Consider the following 20,181-nt stretch of genomic DNA (forward strand, 5'->3'; position numbering starts at 1 on the left):
TTTAACTTTTAAAACAAAAAAGAAAAGCTTAACTATATGAACTAAAAACAATATCTGGAAAACCTATATTAAACTTGGAATACAGTTATAGTTAAAGGAAATCATGAATCATGTTTGAATCCCATAGTCAGGTTTAAAGTTTAAGTTTATTCCCTTCACTTATACAAGTGTCTCTAGTCCTACAAAAAACATTTACCTAATTATCAGTGAGAGTTAAGGCCACCAAATACGCAGCGATCCGTGGCCGATTTTGCCACCGACCGATGTGCGTGTACAATCGCGGCAATTGATTGGCGGCCGCAGATTGCAGGTGTCCACATGGACGGGCAGATCCAGCTTGCCGAAAATCTCGACCACCGCCCCCATCCAAAGTAATGTAATGCCTCTTTCTGCTGCAGTGGCTGTCTCCTCTGTCAGCCAGCCGGAAGTTTAGTGCATTGTGTCACTCACCGGCCAGCTGATCAGCAGAATGAGCCTCTGCTTTAGACAGGTAGGGAGATCTGTGTTCTCGGCTCCTTCGGCCCCCTTCACTAGCGCATAGCGAAGGGGAGCCAACGGAGCTGAGAACACACCAGATGATTTTTCAGGCGTCTGACGCATGATGACTCGTTGAACGGCCGAAAAATCGGCAGTGCATCTGTAAATGTATGGGGGGCTTGAGGCTAGGTTCACAGTTCCCTGTAACAGTGGAACACAACACAATGGAAAGCGGTGCCGCACCTTACCTGTGCATTACATCCCATATAGTGACGCATACAGTCAATGAAAAGCATGCTTCATGGTTACTTGACATGTTCGTTTTGTGGTAACATTATGCACTGCATGCATTGGGCTTTATTCTTACAGCAGAGAAGTAGTTCATTATGACTGTTTGTGAATTGGGACATTTCAACTTACTTTTTTAATTCCCATTTAAATTTAGTAGGAGTAGGAGTCGGAGTCGGTTAACTTTTTGCCGACTCCGACTCCAGGTACCCAAAATTGTCTCCGACTCCGACTCCACAGCCCTGCTGACACTACAATGCTGACCAGTCAGAGGGAGTGCAGTTCCCATAACAGACAGTAATGTAATATGTCGGGGTGTTGTCAGTAGCACACCTATAGAAACTAATAAGATTGGGAGTTAGAAGTCCTGCTTCTTCATCCTCCTCAGAAAGTAGATCAGCTTTTCTGCTGTTTTGATTATGTATAATGTATTGTGGGTCCAAGAGAGGTCAACGTGAAATGTAAAACTATGGACTGCCTCCACCACTGAACCATCCAGCATGTAATAAATTGCAAATGTCTCAAGTCCTTCTGAAGTCAGTAACCATCTCCTTGGTCTTATCAGTACTGAGAGGCAAGTTATTGGCAAGCTACTCTACTTCATTCTATTAGGCTGATTCATTACTGTTGTGATGAGGCCAACAATTGTTACATCATTAGTATTGTTGATGATATGGTTACTGCTGCATTTTGCAGCTCAGTCGTGGATCAGCAGGGTATAAAGTAATGTGCTCAGCATACAGCCTCATAATGCACCAGTGTTTAGAATGATGGTGTGGTAATACAGTGATCCCTCGCTATATCGTGCTTCGACTTTCGCGGCTTCACTCTATTGCGGATATTAAATGTAAGCATATCTAAATATATATCATGGATTTTTCGCTGGTTTGCGGATTTCTGTGGACAATGGGTGTTTTAATTTATGGTACATGCTTCCTCAGTTTGTTTGCCCAGTTGATTTCATACAAGGGACGCTATTGGCGGATGGCTTAGAAGCTACCCAATCAGAGCATGTATCACGTATTAAATAAAACTCCTCAATGATTGCTTGATTGTTTGCTTTTCTCGGTTTCTCTCACTGTCTCTGACGTTCTCTGCTCCTGACGGAGTGGGTGTGAGCAGAGGGGCTGTTTACACAGAGGCTGTTTGCCTAGAAGATACTGACGCTACTCTAAAAATGCTGAAAGACTAGCTTCACATTACTCCTTTCTGTTGCGGCTGCTTTATCGTGTTGCGCATACTTAAAAGCCCAACAGCACGTATTGATTTTTTGATTGTTTGCTTTTCTGTCACACTCTCTCTCTCTCTCTCTCTCTGACATTCCCTGCTACTGATAACGCTCCTTTGAAGAGAAGATATGTTTGCATTCTTTTAATTGTGAGAAAGAACTGTCATCTCTGTCTTGTAATGGAGCACAGTTTAAACGTTTGACTAAAGGGTGTTATTTCATGTCTAGAGGGCTCTAATAATGTTAACAGTGTGGGAGAGTTTATAAGGGCTTAAAATTTATAAAAATAACCATACAAACATATGGTTTCTACTTCGCGGATTTTCACCTATCGCGGGGGTTCTGGAGCATAACCCGCGATCGAGGAGGGATTACTGTACATTCCTGTGGATCCATATAACCTGGGAATTGTTAGTCAAAAAGTCCAGAATTCATTTACACTGTGAAGTATTAATGCCTATTAATGATAGCTTTTGTACCAGTTGTTGAGGGATGGTTATATTACATACTGAACTAAAATCTACAAACTGCATTCCAGTAATGCCAGTCTGTATGGTCCAGGTGGGTTAGAGCTAGATATGCTTTGATGGCAGTGGCATCTTTAATGAATCTCTTATGGCGATTGGAATACTGGTTTTGATCTAACATTGGTGGAATAGATATATTGATGTGTAACATGACTTGTTTCTCAAAGTATTTCATGATGAGTAGGTAAAGTGCAATTGGACAATAGTCAATCAGTCAGGATACTGATGATTTTTGGGAAACAGGGATGATGTTAGTGTCTTTTAAAGAATTTTGGGATAGTAGCCTGGTCCAGAGAGGTGTTAAAATGTCTTCTAGTTCGCTAGTGCACTTATTCAACATGAGACTGTAAATAACATGTGGACCTGCTCCCTTCCATATTTTGATTATAGCCATGGTCCTCCTTACACTGTGGAAACCCACAGTACCCGGACACTAGTGGAAAGCTCTTCTTTCATGGCCTGGGTTGTATTGTCTGCTTTGAACCGATCACAGAACTCATTCTGCACATGTGGCAGGGGCATATTACCACTATCAATACTTTACCATTATCAACTCTTATAATTAGTAACGGACTTTATACACTGCCACTTTTATTCTGAGTTCTTACTCACATCATTAAAGCCTGTAGTATACAGTAATCCCTCCTCGATTGCGGGGTTTGCGTTCTAGAACCCCCCGCAATAGGTGAAAATCTGCGAAGTAGAAACCATATGTTTGTATGGTTATTTTTATATATTTTAAGCCCTTATAAACTCTCCCACACTGTTAACATTATTAGAGCCCTCTAGACATGAAATAACACCCTTTAGTCAAAAGTTTAAACTGTGCTCCATGACAAGACAGAGATGACAGTTCTTACTCACAATTAAAAGAATGCAAACATATCTTCTCTTCAAAGGAATGTGTGTCAGGAGCAGAGAACGTCAGAGAGAGAGCGGGAGAGAAAAGCAAACAATCAAAAACTCAATACGTGCTGTTGGGCTTTTAAGTATGCGCACCGCGATAAAGCAGCCGCCACAGAAGGGAGCAATGTGAAGGTAGTCTTTCAGCATTTTTAGAGTAGCGTCAGTATCTTCTAGGCAAACAGCCTCTGTGTAAACAACCCCACTGCTCACAACCCCCCCCGTCAGGAGCAGAGAACGTCAGAGAGAGAGAGAGCGAGAAAAGCAAATAATCAAGCACCACTCGGGAAGCACATCGCATATCATTGAGGAGTTTTATTTAATACGTAATACATGCTCTGATTGGGTAGCTTCTAAGCCATCTGCCAATAACGTCCCTTGTATGAAATCAACTGGGCAAACAAACTTTGGAAGCATGTACCATAAATTAAAAAACCCATTGTCCGCAGAAATCCGTGTACCAGCGAAAAACCCGTGATATATAATTAAATATGCTTACATTTAAAATCCGCGATAGAGTGAAGCCGCGAAAGTCGAACCGCGATATAGCGAGGGATCACTGTACACCATTTTGTTTTTTTACAAACTAACCTGTGAGAAATGATGTGAACACATTCCTAAGATAAATTTATCAAAATTGATCACTATCTGTTTTCAGAAAAAGGAATTTATGATTCATAACATGGAAGAGTGTATCGTGAACTTTCATTCCTTAATTTCTGTGTCTTTTAACTTCTCAGCAGTGTCAGTGAACCATGTTTTACTTTGCCACTTTAGTTTTTTTTCTCATTCTCATTTGTGTGAGTATGTTAAACCATTAGAGAAAATAAGTGTCCTGATAGATGTTGAGTTTTTATTCCTGGATGTAGGTAATGTAGTCCTAAACAAGCAATTATTTTTAATCTGTATCAAATGAAATTAAAAGAAGATTTTGTTTTTTTATTATGCTAGTCCATGGTTTTGTGTGCTTTTTTTTCCATTTAACCCAGTTGTACCTCATGATATGGAATGCATAAACTAACACAGTTTGAAAAATAGCATTCTCCAGAAAACAAATGCTTAAGTACATTATACATAGTATTTCTTTTTTTTTTTTTTTAATTTATTTTTTTATTAATTTTATTACAATCCATACAAAACAATCAGGTTTTTACAAAAAGAAGAATTGAGAACAGATCAATACATAGTATTTCTGTATGTGGATGCAGTTTATACCAGCATCATAGAACAGTGCTCTCTCTCAGGTTCTTTCAAGCATGTTTTTCTCTGGTGCACATGAGTGACTAAACCCTATAGGAAGAAAATCTGTAGCTATTCTTCACACAGACCCTTTCACAGTTTGGGGTTTGGGTTAATTTGATGTAGCTGCCAATTACATATTGCTGTTTCATGAACTTTCCATATCGATAGCTTGTGCTAATCTCTTAACAAGCCATCTAATTTTATCCTCCTGAAAGAAAATTAGAAAAAAATGAACATGCCTTACTAGCTACAACTCATTTATTTTTTGCACCCAATAGGTCTTTTCCAATGTTTCGCTTGAGTAATTGACCAAAGCACTGCGAACCCTCTGGCTATGTCTGCACCTTCAAATAGCTGCTGCTTATTAACTCTTTATCAGTTGCGCTCTTGATGGGTTAAAGGAAGGGCTATTTGAATACTTATCTGAATAACTTATTGATGGAATTGTGTCATTGTAACAGTGTCTTCCTGCTTTAATGGTATTTCATATATACACTGCAATAAAATTGTGTGTCCAGTAAATATATAATAGCATCCCATAATACTACTGTTCATCAGTTTTTGTGGCATGTCTAAACAATGTTACTTCTTCCATTCCTCTTTCATCATGAACTATAACATCCTCATTGTCTGTTGCTTACTAAATGCTAATCCACTTAAGTTCATTTTAGTGGGGCTAACTGTATTTGCATAGCAGAATAATCAATGATACCAAGGGTACTAAGAGTCCAACATGTCTTTTTCAGAAATAGTCTGCTAGATATCCTTGATGGAAAAGTGGCAGTTGATTGACATTAATCATCATTTATGCTTCATTTTTGTCAATTCCAACCCCTCTTAGTCTAATTCATATATTTAATATAAACAGTCGTAATGCAGGTTGTGAGTTAATCTGAATGTGTGCCAGCCCACTTAACCATTCAACAGGGTAATTTGAAAATGTAATAAAAAATGTAATATACTGAGTAGAAAGCTTACTGTGAATGTACAATTGGTTAATGTGCTTGGACAAACCTTCTAGGGTTTTATCTTACATGCTGTATGTAAGGATTGACTTTTACTTATGTTATGATATAGTAGTTGTCTGACTTTGATGGAATTATGATTATCAGCAGTATCTCAGATGAAAAAGCTGGCATTCATTTAGATTATAATGCATTTATTTCTGAAGATGACTTTGTGGACCCTGAAGTTCATCATTTCTATTAGTATGCAAATAAGTCACTGATTACATTATTCTCTATTTTGCTATTTAATAAACATTCTCGTACAAATAGTATGTTTTTGTTACATCTGTGATTTCTTCATTGTTTATAAAATCTTATGAGCACTTTGCTTATGTGTTTGTCCTACAAATACAACTGCCTTTTCTTGTTCAGTTAAAACGGTTTTTTTGTAGCTATTCCCAGGTCTGTGTTTTGCTTTTTTCTACTATGTTTTCAAGACTCTTTCCAAAGATATTTTAGCTTACTAATGAACTTATGAAAAGGGCACCTTTCTCTTTCCCCAGATAATCAATATCTGACATGCAGCTAGTGAATTTAATAATATATGAAGTTGCTCTCTCTTTCCCATCATGGATTTTTAAAAGTCTTTTTAGAAGAGAGGAAATTGCATGTTTGTAACAGAATTTTTGTTTTGAGTTTTAGTAAGGATGCATTAACACATTGTTTTCCATGTCTTAAGTATGTTCTGCTTAAATCAAGTATTCACTGCCATTAATTAGATTTCATATTCAGATTTCCTAATCTGTCAAGATCAATTTTATTTGTATAAATTTCAGAATTACGAGCCCCAAGCACTGCACAAATTTACAAATAAAACAAAAGTAAAATATATACAAGGGTGCCATTCAGTTTTAGCACACTTTAATTTTCTTCTCTTGCTCCTATCTTTTCCAATGCATGAATATTATGACTGTGTTACATGGCCCTTCTAACTTCTAGCATTGACATTCACCGTGGTCTAGAATTTTGGATTCTTCTTCTTTGCAGTACTTGGGTTCATACACATATCGGTCTATACGTTCAGCATTGTCATATGTACAGAGAGCAGTAAAATTCTTACTTTCCTGTTTTAATTAACATGCAACACATTCCCACTTTCCAGCATCACGATTATTGAGTTTTACTACCCTATCTTAAAATATCTGTCTTCTTTATCTGAAATAGCTATAATGCCTTATCTTAAAGTTACAGTTATAATTAGAGAAGACCAGTTTCAGTATCAAAAATTCACTTTGAGAATCTTTTAAGTACATATGTGACGGAGGCTTATTTTCATATCTATCAGTTACTTCATTTTAGGATGCATGCTTTAAGGGAACCTCACTATATGTGTAAGATGTGATGATCCACAATGAAAAAAGAGAACTAGCAAGGAGTTTTCAACATGAAATCTGATTCAGAAACACTTCCCAATGGCTTGGTGCAAAAAATTCAGGTATCACCAAAATGTGCAGCTTATCTAGGGACGTAATAAAACAAGGAGGAAGTCTTGCGTTTCATTAACAAACTCTCACATTAAGCAGGTTAAAACAGAAGTGTAATACTGAAGGGCACTTAGAAAGTTATAGGCAGGAATTGAACTGGCAGCCTTTCCAGTTTAACACTAGAACTGCTATGTATCCTTTCAGTACTAAGCTGCAAAGGCTACACCAAGTTGCGTCTGGATTGTTTTGCTCTCACTAATGGCCCATCAGCTTCACATCCTGACAACGCATTCCTATTGCTCCACCCTCAAAAGCCACAGATAGCCTAATACACAGCTTGAGATAGTGTAAAATTAAATAATTTCTTGGCATACAACATGTATTGTTATATACATTTTCGATGGAAAAAAAAACACTTTGGGGATGTGTGGAAAACTGGTTCAGTATTTCTTAGTGAAAACCAAAACAATACATTTCAATTAGCTGGACACATAATACATGAAGTAGAAAATTTTCATTGTGACACTTTAGATAATTCATCAGTTTTGCACTACTTCTGGGAACGAGAACAACCTGAGGGATGCTGTGACACAAATGTTTTTTTTTTCCTAATTCGACATAAAACCTCTATAGTATCTATTAAAAATATTAAGTCAAAATTATATTTTTACTATATACAGTTAAACGTTTATAAATTTACATCATTACTTATGTATTTTACAGATTGTGTAGGCAAATGGCAGGCTGCACAATGGACTGTGTATAATGCTATGAACATCACCCCTCCTTTATCATGTTTTTTTAAGTTTGAGTGGCTCGCACACCAAAAAGGGGTGCACTGGATTCACTTTTGTTTTGCTGCTTGTGTGCTCTCAACTGCTTCCATATGTTATCAGTGACTGTTGGTCTCCTTGACCTTCTATTATGACCTTTCACAGTGGGTCAGCATCTCCTGTCTTATTTTGTTTATAATTCAGTATGGAGCAGGTGTCATATGAACAAGCAGCTTATTTGCAGTGCAAAGTCTGTGCTTGAAACTCCAATGTTTTTTAGCATATTAATTGTTGCAGCATTCTCATAGTAGTTTTTGCATATTAACTTTTTAGCTTTCTTGTTGTACTCTTTTCACCCATGTTGAAAAGGCAAAATGTTTTGTAATTGAGGGTTAGGAATCATTATAAAACTTGGATATTAGTGGTTTGATTAAATACTGTAACAGTCAAAATTCTCTTAATAACCTTGTAGCATTGTCCGTGGTACACACATTCTTTGATAATGTGATGAATACAGAAACACAGATTGAAAATAAAATGTAAAAAATCGAGCATATACACATTTCCAAACATTATCTAGGTGAAGTGGGGTGAAAAATTGTGTTGTGTATGTGTATAGGACTGTTCTTCAGCAATTTGAATACTGTGGGCTGATGCCATAGTGTAAGCATTAATGCTGGTGCTTCACAGATCAAGTATTCCAGGTTTGGAGTCAGTGCCTCATCATTGTCTGTGTGTGAGTGAGTAAGTGAGTCCTTCCTATATCTCCAAACACTTGCAGGTTAGGTGAATGGGAGATTCCAAACTAATGGCTGTTTATTGGTCTAAATCCTGAGAGAAATTCTTATCCTAGACCGGGGCCAGGGCAACAACAAATTTACAGGAGATTATTACAGGTAAAAGTACACAATTCACATTTTTTTTCACCAAGCTACTTCTTATTCAGTTGATTTTTATTATTTGCAATTTTATTATTTAACAACATTAAAAATAAGTATGTGTGTGTCTGTGTATACTGTATATTGTGCCAGGTTATGCAACATTACCCGTTGGCTATCTGAACTCTGTGCTGCCCACCTGCCCACAGATCTGCTCCTAGTAGCTTATTTATATGTACTGTAGTACATTTGTTAGACTTGTGAATACTACTGCGTTTTATTATTATTATTGTTTGTTATTTGTTGTTATTTATTTATTTATGACTATCTTCAAATTATTACTGTCCATTTAGTTACCTATTATTATGTAAGTATCTATTTAAAGTATTGTATATTGCTCTACCTGTCTTGCACTTGTCCTCTGTGTATTTACTATATGTACTGCAGTTCTGGGGAATTCTGTTTCGTGCCACTGTTTGCTGCAATATTGTAATGGGTGGAATGACAGTAAAGACATTTGACTTGATACAGGCATGTTTGTTTGTGTGTGTGTGTGCGTGTATATATATATATATATATATATATATATATATATATAGTGATAAAAGGCGCTATATTGACCCGGCATAGACTGACCTAGAGGCATGTGTAACTATACAACACAGACTTGATTTTCTTCAGCTGGAGGGCACAACACAGTCCCAAAAGCACTTGATCTCAACAACACAACTCTCCACCTTGGCACCACCACTCCTCCCAGGAAACTTCGTCCTCTTCCTTCCAATTCTGGCTCTGAGTGGTGAATACTGGCCCTTTTTATAGCCTACCCAGAAGTGCCCCAGGTGCTGGATCACCTGTTGGTAATTGGACTTCAATTTTATAGCCTACCCGTTCAGCACCCCATGGCGGCCACCCCAGATCCCCACAGGGTTGTGGAGAACTCCATCTCCCATGGAACCCTGTGGGAAACTGAGGCACCATCATCAACCAGGGAGGCTGCCATCAAGCATCCCAGGGGAGATACTGAGGAGCCCATGGCTGCTCCCCCAGAACATAAGTAGAAGGGGCATCCCGGCCGGGCATGGGACCCAGCCGCCTGCCACTATATATATCCTCTTTAATAAAACCGCTGTGTGCATCCAGGTGTCCGTGTGTGTGTGTGTTCTGGTGAAGTGTGCATGCGCGGGGCCACACGGCACGTGTTCAGTCTCTTCCTGTGCATTCCCTTTGTGTGCAGAGAGAGAGACAGAAAGACAGACAGACAGACACAGGCGCGCGTCAGACAGACAGACACACACACACACAGGCGCACGCGAGACAGACACACACACAGGAAACCCCTGTGTGTGTCCAGGTGACCGTGTGTGTCTTCTGGTGAAGTGCGCATGCGCGGGGCCACACGGCACGTCTTCAGTCTCCTCCTGTGCATTCCCTGTGCAGAGAGAGATACAGACACACACAAGCACGCGCGAGACAGACAGACAGACAGACAGACAGACAGACAGATAGACAGACACACAGGCGCAAGAGAGACACACACAGAGGTGCGCGCGCGAGAGAGAGAGACAGACAGACACAGACACACACAGGTGAGAGAGACACACACACAGACACACAAAGGCGCGCACTTAAGACAGACACACACACACACACACACATGCAGGCCTGCGAGAGAGACACACACACACGTGCACGTGTGCATTGTTGCAATGTTACTTTTCTTGGTTGTTTATTAAATTACGGATTTTTCAAATGTTCATTTTTTCCCTGTGTTTAAAAAAAGTGTTTTTAGCAAGGGGGTCATAAGGCTATAGCGCGAACTCTTGCAGTGTTAGTTTTCTCTGTTGTTCAAGATTTTCTTAGTGTTATTCAATGTTTTTACATTTAGTTTACTATTACGCTGTGCATTCAATGGTATAATTAACTATATTTGAGCTTAAAAACTTAAAAAAATATATATTTACATACAGCTCATATAGTCTGGAATGGATTAATTGTATTTACATACAATCCTATGGGGGAAATTACTTTGGTTCCACTGTATTACTGTCAGACAAAATTAAAGGCATTTTACGGAAATACAAACCAGTATTACTGAGAGAGAAAAAATTAAAGGCACACAATACAGTGACACATATTACAGCCACATACAAGGTCCCTTGCCATTTAATATAGACTGTTCATACTAATGTTTATGCACTACTGTTGTAGCGCCCCTTATTGTAACGGGCTTAATGTCTAATATATATATATGACACTATATTGCCAAAAGTATTGGGACACCCCTCCAAATAATTGAATTCATGTGTTCTGATCACTTCCATGGGCACAGGAGTATAAAATCAAGCAATTAGGCATGTAGACTGCTTCTGCAAACATTAGTGAAAGAATGGGTCATTCTCAGGAGCTCAGTGAGCGTGGTACTCACAGCGTGATACTGTGATAGGATGCCATCTGTGCAATAAGTCCATTTGTGAAATTTCCTCACTGCTAAATATTCCACGGTCAACTGTTAGTGGTATTATAACAAAGTGGAAGCAATTGGGAACAACAGCAACTCAGCCATGAAGTGGTAGGCCACGTAAAATCACAGAGCAGAGACAGCGCATGCTGAGGCAGAAGTTGCCAACTTTCTGCAGAGTCAATAGCTACAGACCTCCAAAAGCTCAAGAACAGTGCATAGAGAGCCTCATGGAATGGGTTTCCATGGCCGAGTAGCTGCATCCAAGCCTTACATCACCAAGTGCATTGCAAAGCGTCGGATGCAGTAGTGTAAAGCACACCACCACTGGACTCTAGAGCAGTGGAGACAAGTCCTCTGGAGTGACAAATCACGCTATTCTGTCTGGCAATCCAATGGACGAGTCCGGATTTGGTGGTGACCAGAAGAACGATACTTGCCAAGTGAAAAGTTTGGTGGAGGGAAGATTATGGTGTGGGGTTCTTTTTTAGGGGTTGGGCTGGGCCCTTTAGTTCCAATGAAATTAACTCTTAATGCTTCAACATACAAAGCCATTTTGGACAATTTCATGCTCCCAACTTTGTGGGAGCAGTTTGGGAATGGCTCCTTCCTGTTCCAACATGACTGCACACCAATGCACAAAAAAACGTCTATAAAGATATGGATGAACAAGTTTGGTGTGGAGGAACTTGACTGGCCTGCACAGAGTCCTGACCTCAAAGCGACAGAACACCTTTGAGATGAATTAGAGTTGAGACTGCAAGCCAGGCCTTCTTGTCCAACATCAGTGCCTGACCTCACAAATGCTCTCCTGGAAGAATGGTCAAAAATTCCCATAAACACACTCCTAAACCTTGTGGAAAGTCTTCCCAGAAGAGCTGAAGCTGTTATAGCTGCAAAGGGTGGGCCAACTCCATATTAAAGCCTATGTATTAAGAATGGGATGTAATTAAAGTTCATGTGTGTGTAAAGACAGGCATCCCAATCCTTTTGGTAATATAGCGTGTGTGTATAGTCAGTCAGTCATTGTCCAACCTGCTACATCCTAAAACAGGGTCACGGGGGTCTGCTGGAGCCAATCCCAGCCAACACAGGGCAAAAGGCAGGAACTAACCCCGAGCAGGGCGCCAGCCTACCGCAGATATGTGTGTGTTTTGCAGAGATATTTATTGCCGGACACGTGTTTGGGCAAAGGCATTCTTGGAGCATGAACAAATGAGGTGCAGTTTCTGTAATTTAATACAAATTAATGGATAGTAATGTGCTGTTCAGCATGTAAGGTTTTCAGGTTTCTCTTTGTTTTGTTACTCATGAAAGGACTGAATTATTCTCTGAAGGAGCTGCTTAAAAAGAAATGTTTATATCCAAAATCAAGGCAAACACTATGCTGGAGACTGGAATTCATCAAGGAGTCATTTAATTTATTTAATCGCCTTTGCTATTTTGAGCATTAAAGCAAGTGTTAATCTCATTTACTCTTGCTGATTTTTGGCTTGTTTCAAAGTCACCATTTTCTACATGTTTTATTGAAGTGCAAAAAGGTTAACTAGGCTTTGGGAATAGATACTGTACCTTCTTTAATTGGGTTGCAGAAGATGTTCCAGTTTTAGGATTTTTGCAAAAAATCTGCAAAAAGCATACAGTATATATCATTTTTGGGGAGAGCACTACTGATGAGCATATTCTTGTAGTGCTCTTTCAGTCAGTTGCCCCTTTTTTAATGGACAAAATTGTAGTTGAAGCTGCAGTAGAGATTATTTTATGTGTCTTTATGTTCTTTGATTAATTGTTAATGTAGTTATTGCTAAAAATTTGTTATTTAGTTGTATTTGTTTAAATAATATGGTGAAATAAGGTGTATTGTTAAAGCAGAGAAACTCAGTGATAAATTTTGACAAAAATAATTACATTGAATTCCTTATTGAGTTGGGATTTTGGAAGCAGTAAAGCCTTTCACACTGAGCCAGCTCAGTACCTACTTGGGGAATTATAAACTCTGGCAGATTATTTCTTTTTGAGCTCAGGGGATTAGGCAGTATCTAGCATCACCACAAAAACAGTGGTTCCTGAGCACCATAACAAATAATCCGTCTGTTATGAAATATTATGGATGCTTTCACTAGTAAAGAGACAGTGTATTATTTATTCAGCTCTCATCAGTTAGAGGCCTGGTTACGTTAGTTTGTGTGTATTGTATCATATACAGTATGTGTATTTTTTAATCAAAACTAATAGAGAGGATTAAAGGATACTCCCAAAAGGTTATACTCATTGTATTGGTATGATTTAAGATAGTTGAATTATGTAATTTTTACCTCATTCTACATCAACAAAATTTTTTACACACTCCATTAAATTTGTAACTGCTGTCTGAGATCTAAAGTTTGCCAACTCTGTGAAGCAAGATACATAATAATCCTGGTGCTGAAGCTGCAGCCTGATAAATGTACTAAAGTTTTACTGTTTGATGTCTTATGTCTAAAGGTGTTAACAACATAGGCTTATTGACCAACTCTAAAGAAGATAACTGGGATTAAATCTAATTATCAGAGGATCATTTGCGGTTGGCCCTGTTTTGTATGTGGATATCATCTTGTGCTCTGTAACCTGGATTTTGCCAAAAGCAAGAGATCAGTTGTCATTTAAGCAATTTTTGCTCAAGTTCAGGATATACTGTATATGAGATCATGCTATAGCACACATTCAAGAAGTTCTTCAGTTTTGACTGACTCAATGAACTTCCAATAATTATTTCCTTTTCTAGCAACACTTCCTAAAAACACATAACAAATAAAGTGTGTAGTAGTATCTTGTAAATTAATTTAATAATTTAGTCAAGTTATTTATTGTTTACATTTTGGTATGTTGGAGGTAACCATTTAGCAAGTGACATCTTCCAGTGTGTGCATGTAATAGTGGAAATGTGTACACTCAGTAAGAAAAGGGTACAGTTTAATCTCATCTCCTGTGAACATAAAAAGATAGCTAAAGCAGATTTACAGTAGCAGACTTCCATTAGCAAGAAGTTTATTTTTTCACTAAAATCATTAAAACTGAAAATGTTAGTGTAATACTGCAATTAGTAAACTTGTTTTCTGGTATTTGCATAGTAAATAATGAGTTGTTTAGTGCCTTTTATGCAATATCAAATTACTGAGAATCCACTCAAAATATTTACAAACAGTTTGGGTTATCAAAAAAAGAAGACACCATAGCATTCTTACATGTTGAAATAATACACGTAGTATTGACTCGTCAAAAAAACATGAGGATTTTCTTGTATGATTGTCCATAAAAGATTAGTCAAGCCTTTCATACAACAAAAAAATCATGTATTCAAGATAGTGTAATGTAGGTGAGTCGGTATCAACATCTATGAGAAGTTACTGGCTATACCAAAATGATTACGTATGCATACTGTGTTTTCAGAGGGCCACATACACATTCTGTATATAAAGTGCGTCTTACAATACTGCCACAAAACAGCAAATACAGGAAAGCTACATGAGACCTGTACAAAGCAAATGGAAAAATACATGTGCAGTAAAACATCCAGCATACAAAACAGTACCCTCATTTTAAAACGTCAAGACAGCTAAACAGAAGTATTTATTATTAGCAGAAGAGGTAATATTGACACTCAAAGTTACAGCTCTGTTGCCCCTTAGAATCCATGCTGCAGCACACTATGAAATAAAATTGACAGCAACAATTTTGGCCTCTAAATTAAAAGTGAAGGTAGTTTTTAGATTAGTTTCTTTTGCATTTATAGTTACAGGGCCAAGGCCAACATACGTTTTTGACTGTAAATTGATCATGAAGTGGGTGTATTACACACACATACAGTACAGGGCCATCCATCCATTATCCAACCTGCTGTATCCTAACTACAGGGTCACGGGGGGTCTGCTGGAGCCAATCACAGCCAACACAGGGCGCAAGCAGGACACAAACCCCGGGCAGGGTGCCAGCTCACCGCAGCAGTACAGGGCCACAAATACAATTTTTTCATAAGTCTAGAATTAATTCATAGTTATACAATACCTTACCTTCTATGTCAGAAGACTTTTGCTTATAAACGTGATCACTGGTAATACCTGAGGCTCTCCTTGCTTGCTGTAATTAAGACTATAAGATTATTTTCAATATTCTGTGCTAGAAAGAGTTTTGAGACTGCAGTGTTAAAGAGTGCTGCCGCTTTTTGATGGCTCCAGAATAAAGATGTAGACCTGCCAGAATACGTTCTTCATCAAAAAGATTATTTAGACTGTCAGGTTAATTCTTCAATGTAAATAAATTATACTTTATACCTTACGAAGTTTTGTGTATTCTTAGTAATACCAATGTTAAGTGTTAAGAAGTTTTCATTAGCAATCATTATTAAAATTACTTTTACCAATGAGCAATAATTTAATAGTTTATTAATGAGTGTATTGCTTTTAGTGGAGCAGTAGACTTCGATGCTTCAAAAAAAAAAAAAGAGGATTGCAGTTAACTAATTTGCCTTTAACAGTAAAAGGAATCAGCCATGTAAGTTTAAGAATGTATAATGTTCACAAGTATGTTTGATTATTTTTTGCCTCTCAGTTTAACAAGAAGCAAAGTAGTTTATAAAAATGTCACATAGAATATTCAAGGTCACATCTGTAAGGAACAGGTCAAAACCCATTTAGAATCCTAGTGGGTTTCGCACCTCTCTGTGTCCATAGCAGGTATAGTCAGTATTAGACCTTGACGACCTCTTTTCATCCTCAGTGTCCAGAATGTGTGCCTCTCTGCATGTCTTCTCACAGAATTTAGGGAATGCATGCCCCTTACCTTTTATATACAGCAGGCAAATGATGTTACTAGACTTTGAGAGCCGGTGGCTGGGGGGGTACCCTTTAGTTACATATTTTGCACCTTTCTATGTACACAATGAGGACTTTAAGGAGTGCACCCGCTTTAACTTTCACAAATGGCACCCCTAATGGATTGACCTTCTCAGGCTGTAATCACCATTCTGAAATTTTTGAGACACAGAGAAAATACAGGAGTAGAAAGAAAAAAAAAAACAGGATAAACCTCTAAGAAATCTACTCATAGGTTAAATTATATAGAATTATATTTAAAATAAAAGTGATCTGTAGAAATGTTTTGTGAATAGCAATATTAGATTTTAGAAAGCTTTTTGACCAAATTTGTATACTCTATATACCCAAGAAAAATGATTTAAAAGAAACAATGTCAAATAATTATAACAAATTCTACCTGTTCAGGCAACTTTAATTTGTGTGTGAACTACACAAAAAATGTAGGTTATCATTATTATATATATTTTTTGTAATAGGAAAGACATGCCCAATAAACACAAGATTAATGTAAACAATATTTGTTCAAAGGGTGTCTCCAAAAATGCAGTATGAACGAAATAAAAGTGTTGTTAATTCAAATTATTTGAATAGATAACGTTTATCCCTGGATTGTGATGGCATAGTCTATGAATAGCGCTATATAAAATAAAGGTAGGTTGAAAGAGACTTACTGAGCAGAGTATGTGCATTGTTTCCTGGTTGAAAGTCGAGTGCATTTGGACAGAAGTACATAGCAGGAGCTCGGTACATGAACACAATGGGAGAGGGGCCAGCTCATAAGATGCAACTTCTGTTCGCTAAGTGTAGGCCTCCCAGCTATTTGTGATCTTTTCTGACATATTGAACAATTTCAGGGTCAAGTACTAGAATTGTTACATTATGTCACCAGGTCAGTACCTAACAGCATCCTAAAACAGACAGTGGGCGCTATTATGCTAATGACAGAACTCATATATTGATTGAATGTTGTGCACACCACAAAGTCGGTAAAAAGTAAATGCTTAGAGTGCAGTACTCTGTTACTAGATATTAGGAATCATTAGTTGCTATTTTTATTTGCATAGTTTGATCCACTAATGAAGAAGTAGAATGTTTTAAGAGAACACCATAATCACGGAGTTGGCATAAATTAAAAGCACATCTGAGAATGCAAGAAGGTCAGTGTTTAATTACTTACAGTCCATTGCTAAAAATGTACTTCGCTGCCCTTAACGCCATTCTCCACAATACGTTCATAAAGGTGGCATGACAAACAACAACATTCATTTATACAGCACATTTTCATACAAATGGTGTAGCTCAAAGTGCTCTACAAGATGAAGAAAGAAAAGTTTATATGAAACAAAAATAAAATTAGACAATAATAAGTAACAAAGAATGAAGTAAAGTTAGATGGCCATGAGAAAGAAAAAAACAAAAATTGGGACTCGGGTGGTGGGTAAACAAAATATGTAGGGGTTCCAAGACCAAGAGACTGCCCAGGCCCCACTGGGCCTTCTACCTAACATAAATGATCAAAATCAGTCCTCATAATTTTCAGGCTTCGCATGAAAGAATTTATTGATGATGGTCATATGGACATCTGGGGTACTGCTTTCAATCCATCAATGTAGGGACTGCATGGAGCCTGGTAACAAAGCACAGGAAAAATGATCTTGAAGACAAATCCATGCAGCTGATAAAAAATAAAATAAAAATGTGGCAAAACATATGTTGTGAGGAGAAACTCTACAAACAAGTGACAAGAATCCAAAAAGCCATTTAATTAAAAGGTTACCTGTACTGTGTAATCTATTGCAGCACATTATGTGAAACCCATTGCAACATATCGAGGCAGAGTGGTGAATCTGAGGCTAAGGATCTGCGCTGATATCTGGAAGGTTGCCAGTTCAAATTCTGTTACTGCCCTTGTACAATGACAGACCCTGAGCTCTGACTTCCAAAGGTCATGCAAAAAGACAATTTCCCCTCAGGGGATTAATAAGTGTACCAAAAAAAAAAAAACAGCACCCACCCATAAATCAGTATTAGCTGTTGCAGGCAGTTGTTAAGCTAGATATATTTTGATTTGAATGTAGCACTGGATGGACTAGCCAAAAATCAATATCACGTTATACTTAAAAATTCAGATACTTTTGCTAGGTACTGGTATAATGTGTTTGTGTATACTTTTCAGACTGAAATATATTTTTTAACAAACAGCATTTGTTAACGATTACTTGAACACATAATTGCACATTTGTCCGCTGGTACTCAGATGGGTCCAGTATCAGGTACTAACCTCTCCGGCTTGAACCAAAGAAAGAGCGGCTTCTTTTTCTCTTACTCAAACCACAGTGAATCAAAAACCCTAAACAGCCACTGTGTGAGATGGGGAGAACAAAACCCTAGGTACAAGCAGTTGTCACTGTGTAGGTTTGTCAAAGCACTTTGATCCCCACACTATGTCAAGGGCTTGTTTACACTGGAAGATGTATTCTTTACAAAGAAAACATAAATGTGAGCTAAAGTCTACCACTGTTCTTTAAGTTTTAATGGGCATTTAAAAGATTATTCCCAATACCAGCATGATTTGAATTCAAAATGCTTCTCTCACTTCTGTAGTTACATAAACTATTGAATAAACATTCCAATAACTCTGTCTTTCCTGTTCTATGGTTAGAGGTGGAATAAAACAGCTACAGTCCGTAACAAATAAAATTAGGTCAAAGCAGAGCATCCAGATGGTATTCCTCTAAATGTCCCGGTGGCTGAAGTAGCACTTCAGTAAACTTATCTTTTAAGCAGATTCACTAAAACTAATGTGATTATGGTGAATGGGTTTCCAGTGACATGACTGAAGTAACTGGTTAGCATTTTAGGGGAAAATTCAGACTCCGTGATTGTAACCAGAGGATTGATATGACATGGTAACTAAGCTGTCTGATATGAAATGCCTCTTGCTTCTGATATCACTTTGTTGCACTCCTGTGTAATTTAATCCTGCTTCAATCCTCTCATATTATAAGCCTAGATCAGACCTTTTGCAGACTGTCGCTCAAGAGAGATAAAACAGGCAATCCCTTTCTACATGTTTCAGCTGCTCAACCATGTGTCCCAGTTCTTAATGATCACATAAACACCAACCCTTAAAGAATGACCCCTTAAGAGACCCTTAGAATATTAACTAAAAAGTCATTCATTGCAGTGTGCAGCATTTGTAACTACTCTCTGCTTCAGTTTTAAGTTCAATTGAGCTACACAAGATTTACTATGATCAATTCTATTTTCATAAAAGCATCCTTGTCCTCCTTCTGCTTTTAGGTAACAAAGTTTAAAAGGCTGTTTTTAACTAAAGTTTGTAGTTTTCCTAAACCTGTTTTGCAGTGATGTGACCACTGTAATTAGACACTTGGGCATTAGGCTAACATGTTATGAGCTTTCTTTAATTCCCAGTAAATCAGATTTGGGAGTAATATTCTCAAGATCGCCTTCTTGTTCTAGTACCTAAGAGTGACTCGAAAAGTTTATTTTCTTTAAACATAGAAATGTTCAATAATGGTTACTATTACAAATACTATTACAATGTATGCTGTAGGTTGCTAATGATTTTCATAAGCAATATCTCCAAGTACTGTGTTTTCTAGAAGTAAATGAACAAAACAAATGGGATTGATTTTGGTTTTTTTTTGTTTTTTTTGTGGCTCTTTTTCAGCTCTGTGGATGTGGGCTGCTTGGAGTAGGAATCTGGCTATCTGTCTCACAGGGAAGCTTTGCCACTTTTTCACCCACCTTCCCATCACTGTCTGCTGCCAACCTTGTAATTGCAATTGGCTCGATTATCATGGTGACAGGTTTTCTTGGATGCTTGGGTGCTATTAAGGAAAACAAGTGCCTCCTTTTAAGTGTAAGTAATCTTTTTTAATTTTCAAATTGAAGACCAATAAAATGCACAACTTGCCATTTAAAGTTAGATTAAAAATGGTTATATTAGTATTTCTTAATTTTTTCCTTTCTACCTCAGAAATCTACCCCCTCAAGGATTCCTGCAATGTTGTCAATACATGTATAAAGTAATAAAGTAAATCTGTCCCTTAGACTGGTAAATCCAATTTTTTATTCTCTTAAAGAAACAACATGA

At 37.7% G+C, this 20,181-nt stretch overlaps 1 protein-coding gene across 3 annotated transcripts in view; it reads left to right on the forward strand.

Annotated features, from left to right (window-relative positions):
• Positions 1-20,181, forward strand: part of LOC120533804 (tetraspanin-9-like) — a 297,253-nt gene that overhangs the window by 246,565 nt on the left and 30,507 nt on the right. For all 3 annotated transcript variants that reach the window (XM_039760776.1, XM_039760777.1, XM_039760775.1), the window contains one exon: positions 19,756-19,947. In XM_039760776.1, coding sequence (XP_039616710.1) covers positions 19,756-19,947 — 192 coding nt within the window. The remainder of the gene's footprint in view (positions 1-19,755; positions 19,948-20,181) is intronic.

This window comes from Polypterus senegalus, chromosome 8 (genome assembly GCF_016835505.1).
Source record: "Polypterus senegalus isolate Bchr_013 chromosome 8, ASM1683550v1, whole genome shotgun sequence".
Lineage (NCBI taxonomy): Eukaryota > Metazoa > Chordata > Cladistia > Polypteriformes > Polypteridae > Polypterus > Polypterus senegalus.